At 53.8% G+C, this 22,878-nt stretch overlaps 9 protein-coding genes across 9 annotated transcripts; 5 read left to right on the top strand and 4 right to left on the bottom strand.

The window, feature by feature from the left end:
* Positions 1–529: 529 nt before the first annotated feature.
* CGCA056_v001727 (uncharacterized protein) lies at positions 530–880 on the top strand (the record flags this gene model as incomplete). Its single annotated transcript, XM_037316987.1, has 1 exon — positions 530–880. One exon carries the CDS (start codon positions 530–532, stop codon positions 878–880), a length of 351 nt encoding a protein of 116 aa, XP_037186054.1.
* A 954-nt stretch (positions 881–1,834) lies between these two features.
* SEO1-2 (putative transporter SEO1) lies at positions 1,835–3,550 on the top strand (the record flags this gene model as incomplete). The annotated part of the gene is made up of 5 exons (XM_037316986.1): positions 1,835–2,000; positions 2,052–2,302; positions 2,360–3,300; positions 3,357–3,471; positions 3,545–3,550. 5 exons carry the CDS (start codon positions 1,835–1,837, stop codon positions 3,548–3,550), a joined length of 1,479 nt encoding a protein of 492 aa, XP_037186055.1.
* A 460-nt stretch (positions 3,551–4,010) lies between these two features.
* CGCA056_v001725 (Cytochrome P450 monooxygenase TRI13) lies at positions 4,011–5,823 on the top strand (the record flags this gene model as incomplete). The annotated part of the gene is made up of 3 exons (XM_037316985.1): positions 4,011–4,368; positions 4,486–5,063; positions 5,122–5,823. The coding sequence occupies 3 exons, from the start codon at positions 4,011–4,013 to the stop codon at positions 5,821–5,823; spliced, it is 1,638 nt and encodes a 545-aa protein (XP_037185143.1).
* Positions 5,824–5,890: 67 nt separating this feature from the next.
* Positions 5,891–7,009, bottom strand: DIT1-2 (Spore wall maturation protein DIT1; the record flags this gene model as incomplete). The annotated part of the gene is made up of 4 exons (XM_037316984.1): positions 5,891–6,214; positions 6,278–6,316; positions 6,372–6,757; positions 6,829–7,009. 4 exons carry the CDS (start codon positions 7,007–7,009, stop codon positions 5,891–5,893), a joined length of 930 nt encoding a protein of 309 aa, XP_037186053.1.
* Positions 7,010–8,130: 1,121 nt separating this feature from the next.
* Positions 8,131–9,433, bottom strand: DIT1-1 (Spore wall maturation protein DIT1; the record flags this gene model as incomplete). Its single annotated transcript, XM_037316983.1, has 3 exons — positions 8,131–8,571; positions 8,628–9,019; positions 9,097–9,433. 3 exons carry the CDS (start codon positions 9,431–9,433, stop codon positions 8,131–8,133), a joined length of 1,170 nt encoding a protein of 389 aa, XP_037185130.1.
* Positions 9,434–9,806: 373 nt separating this feature from the next.
* CGCA056_v001722 (uncharacterized protein) lies at positions 9,807–11,174 on the bottom strand (the record flags this gene model as incomplete). The annotated part of the gene is made up of 4 exons (XM_037316982.1): positions 9,807–10,003; positions 10,054–10,356; positions 10,411–10,471; positions 10,551–11,174. The coding sequence occupies 4 exons, from the start codon at positions 11,172–11,174 to the stop codon at positions 9,807–9,809; spliced, it is 1,185 nt and encodes a 394-aa protein (XP_037184461.1).
* Positions 11,175–13,998: 2,824 nt separating this feature from the next.
* glcA-4 (Glucan endo-1,3-beta-glucosidase A1) lies at positions 13,999–14,906 on the top strand (the record flags this gene model as incomplete). The annotated part of the gene is made up of 2 exons (XM_037316981.1): positions 13,999–14,769; positions 14,823–14,906. 2 exons carry the CDS (start codon positions 13,999–14,001, stop codon positions 14,904–14,906), a joined length of 855 nt encoding a protein of 284 aa, XP_037186048.1.
* Positions 14,907–15,194: 288 nt separating this feature from the next.
* aclN-1 (Aspirochlorine biosynthesis protein N) lies at positions 15,195–16,188 on the bottom strand (the record flags this gene model as incomplete). Its single annotated transcript, XM_037316980.1, has 2 exons — positions 15,195–15,463; positions 15,525–16,188. The coding sequence occupies 2 exons, from the start codon at positions 16,186–16,188 to the stop codon at positions 15,195–15,197; spliced, it is 933 nt and encodes a 310-aa protein (XP_037186049.1).
* Positions 16,189–17,506: 1,318 nt separating this feature from the next.
* On the top strand, positions 17,507–18,883 carry adhA-3 (alcohol dehydrogenase; the record flags this gene model as incomplete). Its single annotated transcript, XM_037316979.1, has 4 exons — positions 17,507–17,798; positions 17,899–17,998; positions 18,144–18,327; positions 18,407–18,883. 4 exons carry the CDS (start codon positions 17,507–17,509, stop codon positions 18,881–18,883), a joined length of 1,053 nt encoding a protein of 350 aa, XP_037185008.1.
* Positions 18,884–22,878: the final 3,995 nt, after the last annotated feature.

The following is a 22,878-nucleotide window of genomic DNA, read 5'->3' as shown; positions in this document are numbered from 1 at the left end:
AGTCTTCCTCCCTCAGACTAGGCCCTCTCAACCTGACCAGGTCAGACTGCTTATCCTAGATAGGCATGGGAGCCATACGACAACAGATTTTATGTGGGAATGCTATACCAACAACATCCATCTATTATTCCTACCACCACATACCTCCCATGTCCTCCAGCCACTTGATCAGTCAGTCTTCAGCCCTGTCAAGGCAGCCTATCGTAAGGAGCTTAGTTACCTCACCCAGTGGAACGATTCGACTATCATAGGCAAGAGGAACTTCATAACATGCTATCAGAAGGCTCGCCTTGCTGGTCTAACAGAAAGCAATATAAAGAGTGGCTGGAAATACACTGGGTTATGGCCTGTTGCTGCTGCAAAGCCACTTATAAGCTCCCTACTACTACCCAAGGCATCATCAGCATCACTAGCACTATCAACACCACTCAACAAGAAGGCTAAAGGTGCTTATGATGCCCAGAATTCCCAGGATAACGAGGAATAGGTATCTGGTTCCTCTGCTGTTAAGTGGTCTACGCCAAGGAAGATGAAGGACCTTGGCGACCAACTACATCTGTATAGTCAACTGGAACAAAGTATCGCCACACAACGCCAGCTCTTTAGAAAGGTGAAGAAAGGCTTCCAAGAGCAGTCCATGGAGTTGGCTACCGCCCAGCATCAAATACAGCTCCTCCAGGCCCAAGTCAACAATAGCATCACTAGGAAGAGGAAGGCTGTTCACATCGACCCAAACACAAAGTTCGCGACCATTAGCGACGTACGGCAGGCCCAGATTGAGGCTGGCGATGCCCTCGATGATACACATGAATCCAGCGCCTCTGATTACCCTAGTGAGGCCGAAAGCTGTATAATAGTGGCAGCGATACCCAGTCGATAGTTGATTAATAAAGTGGTGGTTGTTATGAATGCATCATTTTTGGGTGGCCGGAATGCAGGGGTGGCCGGAAAGTGGGTGCTTTGACTTACCAAGAGGAAACCCAGGAAACATGATTGGCTCCAGTGCATCTCTAGATCACCTGTTGCGGTCCAGGTTGACCGCTCTGTCAGAGTTCGCCGCAATCCTGTCGCTGACTCTACACCGGCGTCAACAAACGATCATAGAAACCAATGCGAAAGTCCTCAAAATCTGCATGCTCTATAGTTGGTGCAAGATGACCCGAAGACCGGGACAGTCTCGGTGATCGAGCTACCAATCTGCGCGTCTGGCACCATCACCAGCGTCAAGCACGTCATTCCCAGCCAGTCAACCCAACCCCGCGCACGCAACGGAATCCTCCGCAACGTGCCACCACAATCCATCTTAAAGTCGCTTTCAGGCTTTATCTCCGACTTTAAGCATGTTTGGGCCCGTCGGCCACCGAGTTGAGCACCAACGAGATTCCGTTTTCTTGCGCAGTCCCCTCGTGTGTCGTTCAGCCACACGCCCCACCCACATCCCTTTTCAGCCGACGACCGTTCAAGCCGCGCACTCAGCGTCCAAATTGTCGGTCAACTCCCGGCAGGCTTCGCAGATGCCACGAGGCACCTCTCAGAACGGTTCGTTGGTTGTCCAGGGTCGGGCACCGTCCGACTTCCGGGGATGCGCGGAAGCGGGACGCTTCCCACAAATGCAGGCCTGGGCAGTGGGTGGTTCACATGGCACAAGGCCCAGGGACTCTGGCGCAATCGATAAGGTGGGAGAACTTTGACGTGCAGGGGCGGGTGGGAAGCAGTTATCAATCAATTGTCCCAGCTCCCTGGTGCTGGGAAGCTCTTGGATTGCAAGGCCTTCTACCACATTTCGTCTTTGTTTAGGACTTTCCAACGGTCATCTTTGTGCTGATTGCCGAAAATGCCTACCGCCGACACTATTCCGAGGAAGAAGTGGTGGAAGATTCAATGGTACTCTGACGATGACACGCCCGAGGAGCGCAAGCTCATTGTCAAGCTTGACATGATTGTCGTTCCGTATGCGGTCTTGAGCTACTGGGTCAAGTACATCGATCAGGCGAATCTGAGTAGGTGAAACAGCTTTTTTCGCTGTTCCAGGCAAACGCTGACACGATCAGACAATGCCTATGTTGGAGGCATGAAAGAGGAGCTCGGATTTCAAGGCAACGAGTTGGTTGAGCTACAGACCATGTACACCGTCGGCGCTGTTGTTGGCATGGTGCCTTTCATGTTTCTCTTCACCTACGTTCCCATGTACTGGACAATTCCAGCGTTGGATATTCTGTGGGGTCTTTTTACCCTTCTACAGTACCGCGGACAGACCTTTGGAGAAATGGCTGCTTACAGGTTCATGGTTGGCTTCTTTGAGGTGTGTGGAATATCATGACCTCGTGGTTTATCGTACTGAAACTGACGACGCCGCCAGGCTGCATTCTTCCCGGCTATGCATTATGTCTTTGGCTCGTGGTACCGCGGCCATGAAATCGCTCGCAGGGGTGGCATATTTTACACAGGACTCAATCTCGGAACGCTAACGGCTGGCTTGATCGCCGCCGGTGCAACGCGTCGCTTGGAAGGCGTCCATGGCATGGCTGGGTGGCGGTGGATGTACATCATCTGCGCCATCATCACCATTCCCGTCGGAATCCTCGGCTATTTCCTCCTCCCCGGCACCGTCGACCAGCCGAATCGCTGGGTTTTGAACGACCATGATATCAAGGTGGCTAAGGCCCGACTCGAAAGAGGTGGCCATGTTACGCGTGGCAAGTTCAAGCTGGGGCACATCAAAAAGATCTTCCTCAGCCCGCAATTCTGGACCGTCGTCCTCGTCGATGTGCTGTTTTGGAATGCCGGTATTCACAAGAGCACTGGCAGCTTCCTTCTTTGGATCAAGAGCTTGGGACGCTACACGTCTGCAGAGGTCAATGAGATGGGGACTATCGCCCCTGCCCTTGGCATCCTCTACAACATCGTGGCATGCTTCCTGTCCGATTTGGTGCTGGGGCCGGCGTGGGCTATTACGTTCTCATCGTTGTGGAACGTCACGGGGTTGATTATCTTGGTCATTTGGGATGCACCCGAAGGCGCAAAATGGTTTGCTTTCGCGACGATGTACTGGTCCAACGCACTTTCCAGTGTGTTGCACGGCTGGGTCAACACCATCCTCCGAGACTCTCCCGAACAGCGGTCTTTCACGCTCGTGATGATCACCATCATAGCACAGTCTTCAACTGCTTGGACGCCTCTTCTTACCTTCCCCACCGTTGAGTCCCCACGATATCCGAAGGGTTTCTCGTTCTGTCTGGGATGCGCGATATCACTCATTATCGCCACCCACATTTTGGACGTTTACATCAAACGCAAAGAGTGAGTCAATCTACGCCGCATATTTGGTGAAAATCAATACTGACGTCTGCAAACAGGAAGGCAAAGCTTACACATTTGGAGGACGATCGCAGCCAGGAAGGAAGCTACGGGAATTCATCTCAACGCGAGGTGGCATCGGGCAAAGTGGCAACTGCCAACGTAGCTACTGCTGTAAACACCTCTGAAGAGTCAATTGCACGTCGTTGAATCGATAGCGACGACAGCGTTCCCATTAGCCTTATAGTCATAGATAGATCTTTGTGGTACTTCTCATCAATCGTGGAATAATAGTGCAAGGAAGACGAAAGGATGACAAAATTGAGATTCAGTGTATTTCCAGAAGCGCGGTCGTAACTAATTGTAGTCGATTACGCGCGCGGTGCGGTAGCTAGCCTGCGGCGGCCGGCCGACTTCATTGCCGGTAACATAGTGGGGTACTGCCCGGTTGCCGGAAACTAGCGTCCGGGCAGCAAAACGCCTACTATTCTCCGTATCCGTCGGGACTACTCTATGCTCCGTCGGCTACTGTACGCTCCAGCTCCAGCGGACCCCAACTGAAAGCCGTCGGCTTGGTTTTCTAACGAAAGGATATTTCATGAAGATTGCTTGACTCCATTCCGCAACGCGATGAAGACTTTCCAGTCATTTGATTAATAGTCTCAGGCCAGCACTCTTCGTTTTCCAACAAGCTCTGGCCAAGGTCCGCAGCCATGGCAGACATGTTGGAACCCAATACGTCCGTGCCATGGATGGGCGTTCTAGGCCCTTTCATTGCGGTATTGCCGCTTCTTTATTCCCTTTATCGATACCTCCTGCCGAAGCCCATTCCTGGAATCCCTTATAATAAAGACGCCACGAAGATTCTCCTCGGCGATATCCCTCAGAGCAAGAAGGAATCTCCCGGCAATATCTTTAACTGGATCTCAGCCCAGTCTCGTCGCCATAACAGCCCCATCTTCCAAATCTGGCTGGGCCCTTTTACGAAACCTGCTGTCGTCGTTGCCGATTTCCGCGAGGGCCAGGATATTCTTCTGCGCCGAAAGAAGTTTGACCGCTCTAACTTTATGAGTAGTGTCTTGTCCGGCGAGGCAAACTCTTTCCATATTACCTTGAAGACAGGCCCACAGTGGAAGGCTCAACGTCGCTTACTTCAGGACTTGATGACTCCGGCATTTCTCCACTGAGTCGCGGCTCCGAATATCTACAAGAGTGCCTTGCGCCTCGTAGATCTCTGGAGAAAGAAAGCGCATCTTGCCGATGGGAAGTCATTTTCAGCAGAGCATGATGTCTTCTACGCTGCCCTAGATGCCGTCTTTGACTTCGGATTCGGCGACGCTGCCGAGATGAGGGCGCTTATTCCTCAACTTGAGGCGTTAGCAACTACCAACGTCGAAGCCTTGCGAAATGCAGCACTCGACAAAGAGGTGTTGAGCTTTCCAACTGCTCCAATCCATCCTGCGCTCGAAGCAACCCTACAGGGTGCAGATAACATTGGTGGAGTAGCCGAGACTGGGTTTCCAAGGCTTGCATGGTCAATCATTGGGCTTATGCCTAGTGTCCGTCGGACAAGAGCTGTACGAGACAATTTCCTTGTGGATCAGGTCTTGCAGGCGTCGGAGAGATTCAAACTCCAAGTTCAGAATGCTGGCGACGAAGAAAAACATGTAAAGTCCGCAATTGACTTGATGGTTCGACGACTGAACGGTGTTGTGGAGAAAGAAGGCCGCCCTCTCCCCAACTGGATCGAGACCATGAGGGACGAGGTAAGAAGAACGCTCAAGTGACCACTCAAGATCACATGCTGACCTTCCATTGATCTAGACTTCCGGCTTCATTGTTGCCGGGCACGACACGACGAGCACGACTCTGTGCTGGGGTCTGAAGTACATGGCGGATGATCAATCAGTTCAGCAAAGACTCTTCGACAGTCTCCGAAGCTTCCACTCAGCTGCTGCGACCGAAAATCGACTCCCTACACATTCCGAGATTTGCGACGCAAAGATACCGTATCTAGACGCAGTCATTGAAGAGATGCTTCGACTTGCCCACACAGCAGCCAGCCAGGATAGAGATTGCAAAGAGGGCACTATCATTCTAGGCCATGCCATCCCCAAGGGTACCCTCGTGATGGTCCCGAACAAGGGTCCCAGTTTCACCGAGCCAGGCTATGAGATCGATGAACGCCTACGTAGTCCATCTTGCCAAAAAGCAGCCAAGGACTTTGGTCTGAGAGTCTGGGACAGCCACGGGATGGAGAAGTTCAGACCGGAGCGCAGGCTTATACGGAATGAGAACGGCGAGGATGAGTTCAATGCTGCTGCTGGTCCAACTCTACCCTTTGGTCTTGGACTTCGAGGCTGTTTTGGACGGAAGTTGGCATACATGGAGATAAAGCTGTTGGTCACCACTCTGGCGTGGTCATTTGAGTTCCAAAAGTGCCCGGAGAACTTGTCGAGTTACAAGAGCATTACAAGCCTCACACGGAAGCCTGTTCAGTACTATGTGCGCTTGAAGCTTCGTTGAAAATGGTATGTAGTAGCTATCTCATCAACCTGTATCATAGAATATCCAGTGAGAAAAGACGCTGTAACTATACAAAGCCACGAAATAGAATCCTTCCTTGGAGTACCGCGAGCGAAGCAGCCTTCTTTTGATCTGAGACTGACAGAGATGCCTTGGTCTGCTCTGCGCCTCCCACGTTATGTATGACAATTCCGCCGCCATACACATGCTCAAAGTCCACCTTTGCGTCCCAAGAGTACAGCGTCGACCTCTCTCTGAAAAAGTACGGTAGCCCGTTTCGATACACAAGTTCGTGAGTATCTCTCCACGTGGGAAGGTGTCCAGTTCTGAAATTTACTTCAACTTCAACAGCTACTGCGCAATGCCAGGGCGTCATGGAGAACGTGTCCGACTGTGGAATCAGTGGCATTGATATTTTGGTCAAGCCTGTTGATGGATGAATGGAGAGTCTGACGTGCTCAGGTAGCTTCTCCCGAATAAGCTCCGCAAACGCCTAGAGATGGTTTTAGCTAAGTTGAGCATGCGCTCAGAGATGGACTATTACTCACCACACCTCGTGCAATCATCGCCTTGGCAGTTTCGTGGACCTTTGCTTTGTACTTCTTCCCACTAATGGCAGAGTTTCTGATCGGGCCGTAGGCCAGACCCTTCTTCAAAAACTTGGCGTAGCCATCGAAAGTCATTTTGTAGTCGGGGTCCGTCTTGATGAACAGATTCGCGTCAAAGTCAGGATCAACATATCTCCTCATCAATTCCTGTCGTGGTGGCTCGAGCAGAGTGATGAATCTTTCTTTCGTAATCGTAGAATCATTATGCAATCCTAAAAGATTCATGATGCGCACGAACTCTATGCATCGGTATCCCTTGCTTGCGACCATCTCACGTAAAGTGACGCCGTAGTCCCAGAGGTCATCGTCTGTGACGCCGGTAAGATCTGTTCATAGTCAGTAAACTCGTCGCTTAATACCCCCATGAGAAGAGCACTGTAAGGTGGCTGATGCCTACCGTTGTAACATGCGCCGTCGGTCGCAATCAGCACAGTCGCCCCCGGAGCGTAGACATTCTGTATCTGGGAGCAAAGATCGTTCAATCTGTCCAGTGCCAGTTCCTCACCCAGGTCTGGATGAGGCCCCAACACCTTGTCGACGCGATTGATGCTCTTGGCAGGAAACGCTGGTAGCACCATGGGAATTCGTCTCCCTGCAACAACATGGCGATTGACACATGGTGAGAAAACGTCTCGGCCAAGGAAGTGCGCATTTCCGTGTTGCTGAAGACTGAATTTCTCAAGAATATCCGTGATGGAAGAGACAATGTCTTGATATGCTTTCCCGTGTTCATCATTAATGTAATGTTCTCTGGAATGGGTATTGGAAGGCCGAGGTGCTTGTCTTGGCTTGGGGACGTGGATGGCGGCTGTGTGAGCCAGGTGACGCGAGCCAGCGAGTTTGATGTAAGTCTCTAATGAGAGAGACGCCAGGTCTGTCGTTATTACTTCTGTCGTCGACATTGTGGGATGAACTCATAAGAGCGAGGTTGATCCGAGCTGACCTACATCAGTAACAAATGTGACTAGATGTCAAGAGTGGCATGCACTTAGTCGTGATAACTGTCGTCTAATTATGGTTTTCGAATCCTCACAGCTTGAATGGTTTCGGACCAATCACCTCGCACAAACTCAGTGCATACCCGAAAAGTGGCATGCTTCTGCTTTGAAGAGCACGCCATGTGGCATTGCAGCTTGCACCACCTCAAGCTTGTTCAATTGCAGTAACGTCTCCATTTCAATGTAACTTTGTCTTTGAAATCGGGGATACACAGGTGCGGTCCCAAAAGGAAGTCTACTCCGATGGCCATTGTAGGTGATCGGAAATTTGGGAGATTCTGTCATGTTTACTGGAATAACATGCCTTGAATCTGTTCCCAGGGGTGTGATAAATGTCCCAATATGAATTGAAGTCCGTAACAAACTACTGCCAAGTCCACCAGAAGGATCGTATGTAACTTGCGGTTGCGTCTTTGGTCGAAGTGACACCTCCAACTTGGCGGCGATCATTCCAATCCTGTAATCCACAATGCTGTATCTCGGCCTGTTGTCACCATTTGTACCGGAGGCATGGCCTGCCCCTGGCTCATCGCTAACGGGAAAACTCCGAGACTCCGCGCAACGGCAAACTCACGCAGCTTTCCCAGTATCATGAAATATTCGCACTTCAGGCATCGGAAGAATGCCGGAACAGCTCTTCATTCAAAGAGAGTTACTTCATAATTATCGTGACAAATGATAAGGTCATGCGGATTTACACTTTAGGCATGCAACGTCTTGAATCCTCGAACCTTTACGCCACCCCGTCTAAGGGCTAAACTCGCAAGCTTCAGCTCGAGCTCATGAGTCAATAGCTTGTCGCTCTCGACGTCTGAAGTGTTTTCCAGTACAATTAGTCCTCCATACTTGTGATGGATCGTGACATGACTCGGCCAGTCAAAAGCCAAATGCTTCTCGCGCACAAAGTATGGTTGTCCATCACGCTTAACAATCTCGTACTTTTGCGTGTCTTGTAGATCCTTGGACAACTCTGTGCGGAATTCTCCATCGGCTGTCACCAGGAGAGTGGAGTGCCAAGGTGTGAGTCCGAACCCTACCGGCTGGGGTACTAGTGGAATCGAGATCTTATTTTCCCCCGTTGATCGGTGGATGGATAGCCTGATCACTGGTGGGAACTTGTGCTCAAGGGCTCTTTCGTATGCCTGTCAAAATGTGCTCAGTAAAGGGTACGCGCATGAACTCGGTCCAAGGTGCTTACAATCAGTCTCTGTGTCATCCGCTCAGCGATCCGCTCCGTCTCAGCTGCATACTTGGCTGCGTCTGATGTGATATCAGGCTCAACCTCGGGACCCCAGCGCAGATCCTCTCGCGCAGATCTCACGTACTTCTGGTACGTGAGTGCTGTGTCGGGGTGGGCCCGAACCTCGCCCTGGACGCTGAGGTCTGAACCGAGAAACCTCTGCTCCATCTCTCGCCGACAAGCATCAGCTGCGGCGAGATGTTCATCCTTGGACATGGCATCGCCGTTTTCGAGGCCAAGCACGTCGACTAAGCTAACAAACTGGATGTGTGAGAACCCCTCTCGTCTTGCCAATTCCCGAAGCTGAACTCCATAATCGAAGTAGTCTGCGTCCGGGATACCGAGAAGATCTAGACATCCCCATGTAAGCTTGTCATTCCTCCAGCACGAGTCATACGTCGGTGGCGTCGGTGAGAAGTGGACAGACCATTGTAAACGGGGCCATCCGCAACCAGGATCAGACGTGCTCCGCGCGGGTAAATCTTCCCAACCTCTTTGCAGAGATGGTTCAGTCTAGCCAATCCTAGCTCTTCTCCCAAATCTGGACTTGGGCCCAACACCTTGTCAGTGTTGGGGTTCTCCCAAGGAAACGCCGGAAGAAGCAGAGATATCGACTCCCCAGCCTCATCAAACTCTCGCAGTCTGTTTGCTACCACTGCTTCATATGCGGGGCGCTCATTGGAAGCGGGCTGTGCCTCATGCTGGGAAAATTGTCGAAGAACGGCGAGGATGGATTCGACTTCGGGCTGGGATAGTGATGCCATTGCAGCTAAGGTAGTTACAGTCAAGAATGGATGCTATCAGTGAATGATGCCTTGTCAAATAAATAGAAGTCTTTGACATGCTATCAGTGATGTTACATGCGCTGTCGCTTGATCTTTCAGGCCTATGAACAGGCTATCTCCAATAACTTTGACAATGAATTGGACTGATTGCGACATTGGGTCACTCCAGTAGACAATCTTCAAGACCTCGTGTTGATGGATCTACGACACCAATACCGACAATGTGGGCCGCCAGGGGTACCGAGTTGATACTACCCTGTGCTTCTTGGCAGAAACACCACTTGCCTTTCTCGGTGAGTCTGATCTTGCGTGATCATACAACCAGTGACCCTGGAAGAGATTTCCTCCAAGCCTAGAATCTCCGCAGAATCTCTCCGCCGTCTACTGAGCTTGCTCCGACTGCCGCGGGGGCCAGCAAGCTAGCCCCTGCTAGCTCAGTGACGAGACTTAAAAGCATGTTTTCACAACCAGCAGCGGCTATCAGATTGACGGTGACTGGCAAGTTCTCAACATGCTTCGTGATGGAAGAATTGTAGGGGGTTTGACCAACTAAGGGCGAGTCAGTGCTGGATCGGCATAAGCCCGAACACATAACTCACTTGGAATAACTAGATCTGGAACCGTCTTTCGGTAGTGGTGGGCGAAACCTGAGCCTTGTAAGCCGTTGCCAACTGGAAGTTGCTCCTGCCTATCGAGTCTATGGAAACCATTCAATAGGCGGGATAGTAGGGTTGCGCCACAATCGTAGTGGTCGTTGGCATATTCGAGACACATTTCTCCATCCATCATTTCTGGATCAATGAGTCTTTGCGTGTAACCACCGGTGTGGATTTCCTGAATAACAGACCAATATGGAAGAAGTTCCAACATCAGCAGTTCTTTGCGAGCATGATTGATGATTTCTATCGAGGCGGTGCATCAGTAAATGTTCTTCTTCGCATGGTGGCCTCACTTACCAGCCAGCTCTGATGCCTTCAGAATTCTCATAAAGTCCAGAGTCACAGGACTTGTTCTCTCCTGGTATCCATCCATGCTCGGGTATCCACAGCGGCTCAGTTTTCTCATTTTTCTGTATGTAAGCTGCCCGTTCCCAAACAAAAGGAGGAGGACGAGGGATGATGGCGCCGTCCAAGTCAACCGTCCACTTTGTCGCAATATCCATGACCACCTTCCCAAAAATCTCAGAATCGCCCAACTCCGACGCGACCCAAAGTAGCGCTGGCTGATCCAGGTCGTCGCTCACAGCATCGACCCATCCTCGAGCCCACGGCCGAACGACGTCGAGGGCGTCGTACTTATCAACGAGAACCAGCATTTCATAGAGTTCTTGTATGGAGATACCCTGCGGCACCCAATCGAAGCGCGCGTGCATCATGTTCAGCATGATCTGCATGGATTCGGTGTCGTCGTCGGGCAGGTCCACGATCCAGTCGCTTGACTCTGGGCGAGACTCCTTGAAGCGTCCGTGGAGCATTTTCATGAAGACCGGAGATGCGCGCGCGACGGTTCTGGAGCAGACTTTGAAGGTTGACTGCTCCGGTCCAACGCGGAGGGTCAAATCGCCCAGTTCATCCAACTCTTGCGATATGTGGTCTCTGGTTTTTTTCGAGTCCGTCTTGTCGTCTGCGTCTGATCGAGTGCGTTTTTGGCTGCCGTTAACATGCGGTTCTTCGCCGATGGAGTCGATCTCGACCACCGGACCAACTCCAGCGTATGACATTTTGATTTTTCAGTTCCAGATGCGGTGCACGGTAAGGTAGCGAGAGAAGACAGATGAATTATCAAAAGTAATAGTATTCCCGCGGAAACATATTCTAGACCTGAACAGACATGCTGGGTTTTAGCCAAAGCATCAAAAGAGGGGGTTGGAGATCGATCGCAACGATGAGACGTCACGTGGGCCTTCAAAAGCCTGGAATCTGCATCGCAAAAAAGCAATTCTGGCCCACAATTGATAACATCAGTGAGGGTATTCGCGGATGCGGCGCTGCGAGCGCAGCCTCGGCTTAGCAGGGAGCACAAACAGGAATGCCGTCGAAAAATTCTAGAACATTGCATTTGCCGAGAGACGAGTGAGATTCGTGACGCGGTCGCCTGACCCGTCCGATGCGACAATCACCCCCAAATGGGCCCGACAGCGCCGAATCTGAGACGGGGAAAAGTGTGGGGTAAGCGCCGGCGCACCGGTCGGGAGACACCAAAAAAAGAGGGGCCACCAGGTGCCGCCCCAGTGACCCGGCGCTGGTGACTGCAGCATGTCATGACGCCGGACACCTCTTACTCGATGGGAAGACCTCCATGAATCATGACGGTTTCTCATGACGCACGACGAGAAAAAAAAAAATTCACCATGGGATCTTTTCCTCCGCTCTGGAGATTTGTGCTTCCCTTATTGGGCGTTTTCTTGTTAGCGACCCAGGGGCTATCGCATGGCTACGACCTAGCAATCAGCAGCAGCACCACTGGGACAGCTCCCCTTCAGGATCACGACCCCCTTGCACTTAAACAACCGGCCAATCACAGCCCGGATCGCCGCCAACTGAGGGATGCCGCCCACGTCGCTTTAGCCGCCTCTCACCCGCCCTAATCCCGATGTTGGCAAGGTGCCATCGAGCACTTTCACATGCACTGCTACTTGGAAGTCTACTATTCTTTTCCAACTTGGACAAATACCCGTTATTTGCCAACCTTTGCTTGAAACCTCGCTCTGCTTGGTCCGCACCAACATCAGCTGCCCACTGGCGCAATACCAAGAGAGGGCAGCAAACACATAAAACTCCCTGCCGAGACCTCCCAAGACACCTGTCAAAGACGTAGCTGGCCCCCGTTTGGCCCCCTCGTGCATTTTTCATGTTGTTGTCGCTGACCTGCATGTTTTCCCATGATTCATCCCAAACCACGAGAACTGCAACCCCTACCCCTCCAAGGACCCAAGGGGACAGACGAGGCTAGTTTGTTCACCTACCACAAAAGTACCGCACTCGCTCTTGTCTAGATCTCGCAGCTGCCACACAGTGGCGCTAGTTACACAACTGCCGCTAGCGCGGTGGCGCTCAGGTACCGTTCTCTCTTCTGACTGGCCCCCGGTCGCACGCAAGCCCGTCCAATATCTCTCCGCGCCTGATTTGTGGTCTCGCCAACACCCAAGCTTGGTCACCATCTCGAACGTGACTGGCCATGACGAAAACACACCAGCGTCCCCTCCGCTTGGTGAGAGGCGGGAAGGAAGAGCGGCCCCAGCCAGGCGAATAAAGTATGGATTGCCTTTTTCATTCTTCAGGGGTCACCCGGAAGGGCTTGTTGGGCCGAATGCCACTTCCCGCGTGGGCAGTCCAAGGGTGTTGGAAAAGAGCGATGCAGCCCATCCCATTCCCACCAACCAGATCGCCCAGAGATGGGCCGCGCCGCTGGTACCGAGCGAGCGCAAATCATCCACACTTTCCCGGGGGCGGCGCGCCTCTTTAAAGGACTCGCGCCCTTCGTCAGTGATTGGCAGATGCTCGAGATTGAAACAACGCCTTTGCCGACACATCCTCCCCAGGGCGGGGGGGCAAGCCGTCTTGGGAGAACAGAAAGTCCAGATCTGGGCTGTTGACTTATGAGCGTCTTCATTGGTTACCCAGTAAAGCCCTTTGTCATTTCTTTTCCAGGCCATGCACGTTTGTCGAGACGTCCCCATGCCTGTTTCGGGAACGATGACCGCCACAGACATGTGTCCTGCGTGGCCGAGCCCTCGGCGCAACAAGCAAGGGAAACACATTACGACATATAGGTCTGCCACCATCAGTCGGCTTCGATGAGTTGTCCTCGAGGCAGCGCGCCGCTGCCTCGGCCGCGTGCCATCTTATTCTCGTGGGGTCCGAAGAAGGGGCCAGCAGCGTGTGTCCATCTGATGTTGCATGGACCTTTGTGCAACCCCAGAACCGGGTGCCCAGAAGCAGAGGGGCCAAGGATATATGAGCCAGACTGCCATCCGCCCTTCCTTTCGAATCAGCATCGCTGCTGAAGATTGGACGGATCTCCTGAGACTCGGGGGAGGGGGGTCTGTTGTCAACTTGGAAAAGGAAAGACGAGTGTCTTTCCTCATCCCCCGAGTATTTAGGCACCTTGCAGCTGCGGTCTGGACTCGGTCCTGCAGGTGTTGTTCCAGCAAACTGTTCCGTCGCAGGGGCCGAAGCTGCCCTTGGCCGGCACGGCATCTTCTTTTCTATGCCGGAGGCTATCCCTCGATATGGGGTGCTCTCAATACAGGGTTGTTGTATATAACAGTCGAGTCCCATGATGACCGCTGTCATCCTGTTCTCATGATAACTCCTTCAACCCACCACCGCGCTTGGCCCCGCGACTGTCCTCACCATCGTGATCTTGGTTTCCAAGACATGTCATTCTCTTCACGATAGCCTCGTTTCATTCCCTCTTTTAAAAAGCCTCTTGGTCTCTCACTGTCCTTTCCTGTTTCTTGAGGTCCATCGTAAACACATTCCTTCTGACACAAAGGCTCGCAAACAAACGCACACATTCCTTACCCAAGTCCTGTACCAAACATGCATCTCCATCACCTCCTCCTCCTCCTCCCGGCCGCCCTCGTCGCGGCCTGGGACGCCCCCTCCTACTCCGGCTTCACCCGCATCTGGCAGGACAACTTCGCCGGCGCCGCCGGCGCCGCCATCAACACCGGGAACTGGAACATCATCACCAACCTGCGCGTCAACAACGAGCTGCAGGACTACACCACCTCGCGCGCCAACCTGCAGCTCTCGGGCGGCAGCACCGTGCAGATCGTGCCCTGGCGCGACGCCTCCGCCTCCAACGGCTGGACCTCCGCGCGCATCGAGTCCAGGTACACCTTCACGCCCGCCGCGGGCCGCCTGACGCTCGCCGAGGGCTACATCCGCTTCGGCGACAACGCGATTTCCAACAAGAGAGGCATGTGGCCCGCCTTCTGGATGCTCGGCGACGCGATCCGCAACGGCGTCGGGTGGCCGCGCTGCGGCGAGCTGGATATCCTCGAGACGGTGAACGGCGCGCTGACGGGGTACGGCACGGTGCACTGCGATGTCAACCCCGGCGGCGCGTGCAACGAGCCCAACGGAATCGGGGCGGCGACGGGGATTCCGGACCAGGGTTGGCACACGTGGCGGGTGCAGATCGACCGGAGGTCTAACTACTGGCAGACGGAGAGCATTACGTGGTTCCGCGACGGGGTGCAGTTTCACCAGATTACCGGCGCGCGCATCGGGAGCGAGGGAATCTGGAACACGCTTGCGCGCGCGCCGCTCTTTTTTATCTTGAATGTTGCTGTGGGAGGCAACTGGGTGAGTTTCCTCGAATGGTCTGATGGAAAGTGAGTTTTGCTGATTGTTTATAGCCCGGCAACACCGACGGCAACACGTTGGGTGGTTACGGAAGCATGATGGAGACCGCCTACGTGGCCGTCTACCAGTCGAACTAGGAGGGATGATGATCCATCGTCACAATTTTGAAAGATATGACTCTGGATATTGTCAAGTTGCTGCTCCTGCAACTACGTCGGTCGCTGTACATATGTCATCAACATATTTATATACCCCTTGTCAATGTTGCTTACAAATTGCACTCTTTGAATAACACCTCCATACGCACACAACTCATTTTCAGTACAAGCGGATGTATGCTGGTATTCTTATTGAATTATGTTCTCATTGTTTTGTCATGTTCTTTACTCATACGGGGCTGAACTTCATGCTGCTCTTCCAAATCTTTACTTTCTAAACGCACCCTCCCTCGGCGACATATCGTCATAAAATACCAAACATCTGACCTCAATACTCTGCCGGCCCTTGGCATCAGCAGGCGTCGCAGGATCCTCAAAAGCAGTATGCGGCGTCAACCCCGCAATGCCGTGTCTGCCTCCCGGCAGGCCCTGGCTCCTCGAGTCGAAACACTTGATAAACATGGCCTCGTCGGGCGTCATATCCTTCATGTAGTACAGCTTGTGGTTGTCATTCGGCGCGATAGCATACGTCTCGCCTGCCGTCAAAGTGTCAGCACATCCTCATCAACCTCTCACAAAAGAGGTGACAAAACTCACCCTTGACCTCATACCCCTCAATCGACTTCGCGAGCGTCTCATCCGGCAAAACCTCCTTCCCGCGATCATCGTCATCCCCATCCGTCCTCTTCGGATACAACAAGTCCACCGCAACCAAGTCCTCCGGCACCGTCGTCCGCCAGTCAATCACTGCCAGCGGGAAATCCGTCGCCGGGTGCCCGATCGGCCGCCACACGTTGATAATCTGGTACCGCCCCTTCAGCAGCTCCTCCGCCACCGCCGCATCCTCCACATGCCGGCGCACGCGCACCTCGGCCGCGCGCGGCGTCTGGTCGACGTGCACCTGCTGCACCGGCTGGCGCGGGCTCGACTTCGCGCGGCGGCGCACCGTGTGGTCGAAGATGACGACCTTCTTCACGCCCGGCAGCTTCGCGCGCAGCAGCGCCTCGACCTCGGCGTAGTAGCCCTCGCGCACGGCCTTCTCGTCCGTGAAGGCCTTCTCGGCGGCGGGCGCGTGGTAGACGGCGAAGCCCGAGACGTCGGTGCCGAAGGTGGAGGCGCCCGCGTCGCGGATGTTGGTCACGGAGCGCCGGCGCTCGGTGCGGCTGAAGGAGGTCACGTCCGTGTCGACCTTGGTCCAGGGCTTGCTGTTGTCGCCGGCGAGGGTCGCCGGGTCGACGTAGCGGAAGACGCCGGTGGTCATGGCTGCGACGTGCTGGTGGCGGGGTTGCGTTGTGGTGTGGGTGATGCGGGGAAGTATGCGTCTTGTCAGTTGGGGTGCTCGTCGGAGGATCGTGCTCATAATACGGCTTTCGCAGCACAACAGAGGACAGGTCTCGGAAAGAGCCGACGTCAGGATGCAATGATGCCAATGGCGGTATCTGCAGAAGAGCTGTGCGGGGTGAAGAAGGCCGCCCCCCTTTTTAAAACAGATCGGAGTGCGGGCCGGGAGTGAGTGACACCATCCTTTCGTGATTGCATCACCGTTAACCAGTGAAGAGGGGCATTAGTCAGGCGGTGCTGTATTTCTAAGCCTTTTTTTTTTCCCTTCGGCTGGCTTCGGCGGACCCACTTCCGGGGCCGGCTGCAAATGCGGGCGTGATTTGAAATGGAAATCGCCGGCGGGGCCCCGCCGTGCTCTTTGGACGCCGATTTTTCTCCCGGTCGCGTGATCGGGGTGGGACGACGCCCTAAGGCGCCGGGTGACTTTCCCGCGATTTTGTAAATCTGGATCACCATCATATCGGGATCCATATCCCGTTCTCAGTTGCTTATTTGATGCCGCGACATGTATTCCGTCAAAGCGGTCCTGTCGACAGCCAGGCACTGAATGAAGAGTCGGCCAGCCCGCGCTGAATATTCAATTGCCCGTCATCCATGCCCGTTGCGCGGCGGAGGCGGCTGAACGGAAGACGCTCGCTTGGTGCACCAGCAACGCCACATGAGCCACATCTGTGCCCAGCTGCTCGTGGTTCAAGGTTCTGGGCTTATGAGTGAGTGAGCATAGGTGAGCCGGGGGAAAAAAAAAATAAAAAAAAAAAAAAAAAATTGATCAAGTTCAGCGAGGCATCGTCGCGATACGTGTAAGCGCCGCGCAAACCGGCTTCCACCTCTGAACAACCGAGCGTCGTTCGGCCGTCGTATTGCCTCGCTTCGGCGCCGTTTTGTTGTATCCTCTCGCTCTTAGGGTATCAGCAATCGATTGTGGACAACAGGCAACCGCAACCGCAAGCGCAGCCATGTTTCTTCGCGTTTAGCGGATTCGCCCGGGTCGCCGGCCATGACGTTGACAATCAAAGCTCTCCCCTGCCCAAACAAAAGCACCTACCACCACGTCGTCCTGCCTGCCTTAACCCACCTTTTTACCCCGCGATCCACGGAAAATCACGTCACATACAACCCAGGTGCAACTTCAACAGTCTCACTTCACAGAAAGACAGAGAGCATTATAGGCTTGGAAATTCACTACAGAAAGGCAGGCAGTTTCCATTCTCCCACGGGGCCGAACCGCAACCAGAACGATGGCTCCCCTCCCGAAAACGATGAAGGCCATCCAGCTCAAGAGCTTCAACGCGCCGTATGCCGTCTCCCGCGTGCCCGTCCCGCGGCCGGAGCCCCACCAGCTCCTCATCCGCGTCCGCGCCGCCGGCTTCTGCCACACGGACTGCATGGTCAACGACGGCGCCTTCGATTCCCCGCTGCCCGTCATCGGGTCCCACGAGCCCGCCGGCGTCGTCATCGAGGTCGGCGCCGAGGTGCAGGGCTTCAAGGAGGGTGACTGCGTGGGGTGCATCAACTTTGAGGGTGCTTGTGGTGAGTGAGAGAGAGAGAGAGAGAGAGACAGCCCGTCGTCATGACCACACTCACTTCGCCGATCAATGCAGAACCGCCGACGCTGACTTTTGTCCCGAAGGGAAATGCCCCGACTGCAAGGCCGGGAGGCCGGTCTACTGCGACAACATGCTCATGAAGGGGATCACCACTGACGGTGCCTGGGCGGAGTACATGGTTGCGTACGCACAAACCATTCCTCAGCAGCCCGCCCCCTCCTGTCCTCCTCTATTCTCTTTTCCATTCTCCATTCTCCCATTGCTTGAGACTGCTGACTGGCGGCATCACACACACACACACACACAAACATACTGACAATCTATCCAGAGACTGGCGCTTCACCGTCAAGATACCCTATGCCATGTCCTACCCGGTGGCCGCCTGCCTCATGTGCGCCGGCATAAGCATCTACGGCGGCATCAAGCGCGCCGCCGTCCCGCCCGGCGGCTCCGTCGGCATCGTCGGCATCGGCGGGCTGGGCCACATCGGGACGCAGCTCGCCAAGGCCATGGTCCGCACCCACGCCTCTCTCACTCTCTCTCTCTCTCTCTCTCTCTCTCTCTCTCTTCGTCAACTAACCGCGTCCCCAGGGCTACAAAGTCGTCGCCATCGACGTGAAGCAGTCCGCGCTGGACCTCGCCGCCTCGTACCCCCTGAAACCAGACCTCGCCATCCTCGCAACCACGCCCGCCCCCGACGCCGTCTCGCAAATCGCGCAGGTCGTGGGCGGCGCGTACCCGGGCCTCGACGCCACGGTGCTCGCAACCGACGCGCCGGCGGCGTTCAGGTTTGCCGCCGCAGTGACGCGGAAGCACGGCACGCTGGTGCTGCTGGGCCAGCCGGACGCGGGCATCACCATGTCGTACAAGGACGTCATCTTCCGCGACCTGACGCTCGTGGGCTCGCTGGTCGCGAGCAGGGAGGACACGGAGGAGCTGCTGGGGCTGGTGGCGGAGCACGGGGTCGAGGTGAAGATGAAGGAGTGGCGGATTGAGCAGGCGGAGGAGATGAGGCAGGAGTATCTTGGGGGCAAGGGGGAGGGGAAGAATGTGGTTGTGTTTGGGTGAGGATGCGGTTATGACGAGCAAGTGGTGAGAGCAAGGCTCCGGTCCAGGCGTGTGCTTGCAGGTTCAAAGCAGAGACAGGACTTCAAGACAGAGAGGAAGTCTCGTCGGTGTACTGAAGCAGTGCAATGGTGGATGAACACTTGATCTGGCGACTTTGGGTGAGGAAGCAAGCTCTTGCCTTGGATATGCCATATAGGGTGCCTACAACACAGGAGATGTCACAACAAGAGACCACTTAAGCTGTCCCTGTTTGACCTGAGGTTTGAACAAGGCTAAAAAGCAACAGCGTTGATGCTCTCTCGGTAGAGACTTGTAAGCTCACAAACGGGTTGACAACTCAGCCCGTAGGTTCCCCACACCCGAACGAACTGTTAATAAAAAGAAAGTTGCTCAGCCCTTTTGCTTTTTCTTCTTTTCTGCAAGCCCACGACTTGATGAAGATTTCGAGTCAAAATCTATAACAGAAATTACAACACGCAAAAGAAAAGTGACCAGCGCGGGGCTCGAACCCGCAGCCTTCAGATGAACAACTGACCCGCTTCACTGCACATGAAGCTGATTAGAAGTCTGACGCGCTACCATTGCGCCAGCCGGCCATGTTTGTTGTGTGTCCTAGGACGATCCCGACGAGACCCATCTTCGGTGGTGGAGATCGTTGCTGCCGGACCTCAGATGTAATACTATGTAGCTTCCCTTTCTTTCTGATGATTCTGTTTGCTTTTTTCTCGTAGTTTGTGTGCGTGTTTGCCCCAGAGGTCTTTGTCGACGGTGGATCTTCTGACTCACCGTACCCATCGAACAATCCACAAGGATACGGTACCTTTTTACGTGTGTTACCAAGAAGTGGGATTGCATGTGGATTCCACAACCAACTTTGCAGATGTTGCGCCGCCCCTCCTGACGTAACTAACGATCGAGATGGTGGCCCATCGCCAGGGAACCAGAAACCTCTCTGTTAATCTGCAACTTGCTCAACTTATTTTGCGTTTCGCTCTCTCCGTTTTCCTGGGCACGCCGAGCGTTTGTCCTTTCCCTCGCCGTCATCTTCGCTGATTGCGTTTGCATCTTACAAGGCGGAAGAAATCCTTGGCAAATGGAGATCCGTGACGCTGAGACTGAGAGAAGGACACCGCGGCGAAGATCCCATCGGAAAGTTTGAACCGATCCAATGCGGACATTTGACGAGACGGCACCAAGTGGGCACGTTCCGATCGATTTCATCAATCAACCAAGAAAGAGAACCGCCGGTGGGGGGAGGGAAGAAAAATTCTTTAGCAAAATTTCGCATTTCCCCGGACGGTAGGTTTAAAGTGCTTGCCTGCGGTCTGCCTGGCGCAGGGGAAACGGAAGCAAAGGGGACCTGGAGCGGAGCCTCCGTTCCGTTTAAAACCGCGCGAAAAGCGTCGCTCCAGCTTGAGTCAAAAGAAGAAGGACAACCCAGCAAAGACTCCATTTCATCCCAAAAAAAAAAAAAAAAAAAAAAAAAAGGAAAAGTAGAATAGTTCTTCACAACGGAGGTCCACCACGATGGTATTGCATCATCAAACGACAGCCCGCTCCAAGCCGGGTCGTGGTTCGTTTCGCTCGCTCGCTCGCCGTCGCGGTACCAACGCCGGCGTACCGCCAGTACCCTCTAAAAGGTGCATTAGGTAAGGCACGTCAGGTAAGGTAAGGTAGGTTTCGGAAGGTCTCCCCGGCACGTCTCCCGTCGCATCCTCTCACGTAACAGAAAACGCCTTCAGGTCCTCCTCCTTGGACCTTCCGCCGCCGTCACCGCCGCCTGCCCGGCGCATGTGCTGAGTCTTGCCAACAATGCGGTGGTCACGGCCGGCTCCGATTTGTCACAGGGCGCATACCTTCTCGGCCTTCTGGCATCACTTCGGCCTGACTTTTGTGACTCGACGGAAGTTCACGATGCTTTGCTTTCCCTGGCGGGCGCCGCCCCGCCTCCAAAAACATCCGACACCCAACTCAACTCAACTCCCGACGACGCACCCCTCCTCCCGGAATGCCACCCGATGCCTGCGTGCGGCCTTGCGGCCTGGTGCTGGAAGGCACACTCACACCGGCCCGGTGCGCCGGTTACAGCGTCTGCACCTGCCGCCGGCCTTTGCCCATCCCTTTCCAACGTCCCACAGCAGACACACCGCGCGAAAATGTGCCCGGCGGCGTACCGTCGGCTGGCCGAAGACGAGGCCGCACCCACCCCGCCAATTGAAGCTTACACCGCGCCATCGTGAACGCATCCCGCGAGGTAGCAATGGCGCAATCCAAAAGCCAAGCGGGTGCAACTGCCTCATCTGGGCGCAACGTTTTCGTTTTCTCTCTGCCTGGGTTTCCATCGACCAGGACACACACAAACGCAAATGCACTCAAGTCTCGGCGCTCAATTCCCGCCTAAACTTACTTAACCTGTGAATGCATGGATTTCCATTCTCGAAACTGCAACTACCCACGACAACTTCCAAGCCGTGACATGACGAAGCTCCACCGCCAAAACATTCTCACGCCCACCGAGCTGTGACCTCCCGTTCATCCACAAAACGTTCCAGACCACACTGCCAAGTTCCCAGTAGTCAGCGCTACCTTCTTGTCTTCAACCGCAAACCCGCCTCTGCCACTCAAACCGCGGCCCCAGAGACTCGTACTACAGAAAAGGCTAACCGCCGTCTCGGAGCAAACCTCCAAACAGAAATCCAAAACGTAATCCACCGCCGCGGTCATCGTGACGATTCGATGCAAAGTACCTTACCTTCACCATTATGTGCTTGAGCAGAAAAAAAAAGAAAAAAGCTCAGACCAAGGGGCGACAACACCTAACCGCGCCGGCGTTCCCAAGCCTTAAGGTGCTTGCCGCTGCGTTCCAGAACTCTGCCCAGTTTCCATCAAGTAACAATTTCATAAGATCAACCCCTCCCCTCCGAACTCTCTCACTCCCTTGACACCTCAACCGCCAACCCAGCCCAACCGTCACCGCCAGCCCAACCGTCACCGTCGTCTCATGCAGCACCCGTAGCCGTTCCCGTTAGCCGTCCCTCTTTCCCGCTAGAATTTCAATGCAAACACACCAGACAACGTGGACAATGCGTCCTTTTGAGCCGCACAACAGGGGACTAGGCAGGCAGGCTAGAACTCGCCGCCCATGTCCCAGTAGAGGGTTCATCCCCGATTCGCGCGCTCTCTTCACATGTCATCCCACTTGACTCAAGGAGGGGCAACTTCTTTTGTATGTTTGAATTTTTCCTTCGGGGTCTGCTGTTTCGATGAGCGGGCGTTGTTGTAGTTGTCTCGTTGCCAATGAATCGCAGCACGCTCATCCATCGCGATGAAGCGCAAAAAGTAAAAAAGGTGCCTAGGTATCCGAAAAGTCTCCACATAGGCTTTGTAACTGCACTTGTCCGCCTATGCAACGCTCTAAGTTGCTGCTTGCGTTGCGCACTCTGTGTCTGTCGTAATTACTTGCGCAACTTGCGGGATTCAATCATCATAGTTTACAAGCGTGTATTCACTGGTTGAAGAGCGTAATCATAGCTGAGAATGATGATGTAATTACCATGTCTATATTCGCTGTTGGAAACGAAACATCAAGAGTGGCTGCTGAGAAGCCCATTCGGGGAAGTATTCTTCGCCCGCCCCATCACAACCGAAACTAACAACGCCATGCAATGCAATGCTTCAAATCATCTCTTTCTCTTCCACTGGTCCTTTCAACGTGATTCTTCAAGTTAAAAAAAAAAAAAAGTCCAAAATATTTCTCTCCAAAGTATCCAACAAATATCGACAGTAAACTGAAGGTGTAAATGGCGCCCGGTCGTTGTCCGAGGGGTATAATGTGCGTAAAATCCAAAATGATAAATCTTTCCAGATCAAATAACTTTTTGTTTTCCTTTCCCAGTTTCGCTTTCCCAAATAGTTTTCCACCTCTTAATACATTATGCTTTCCTCCACTCTATAAAAATAAGATTTCATGCCGCATTCGTAGATTGGTGGGTGTG

This window comes from Colletotrichum aenigma (assembly GCF_013390185.1).
Source record: "Colletotrichum aenigma strain Cg56 chromosome Unknown KSG_Cg56_contig01, whole genome shotgun sequence".
NCBI classification, from domain to species: Eukaryota; Fungi; Ascomycota; class Sordariomycetes; order Glomerellales; family Glomerellaceae; genus Colletotrichum; species Colletotrichum aenigma.
This window is presented reverse-complemented; position numbering and strand designations above follow the sequence as displayed.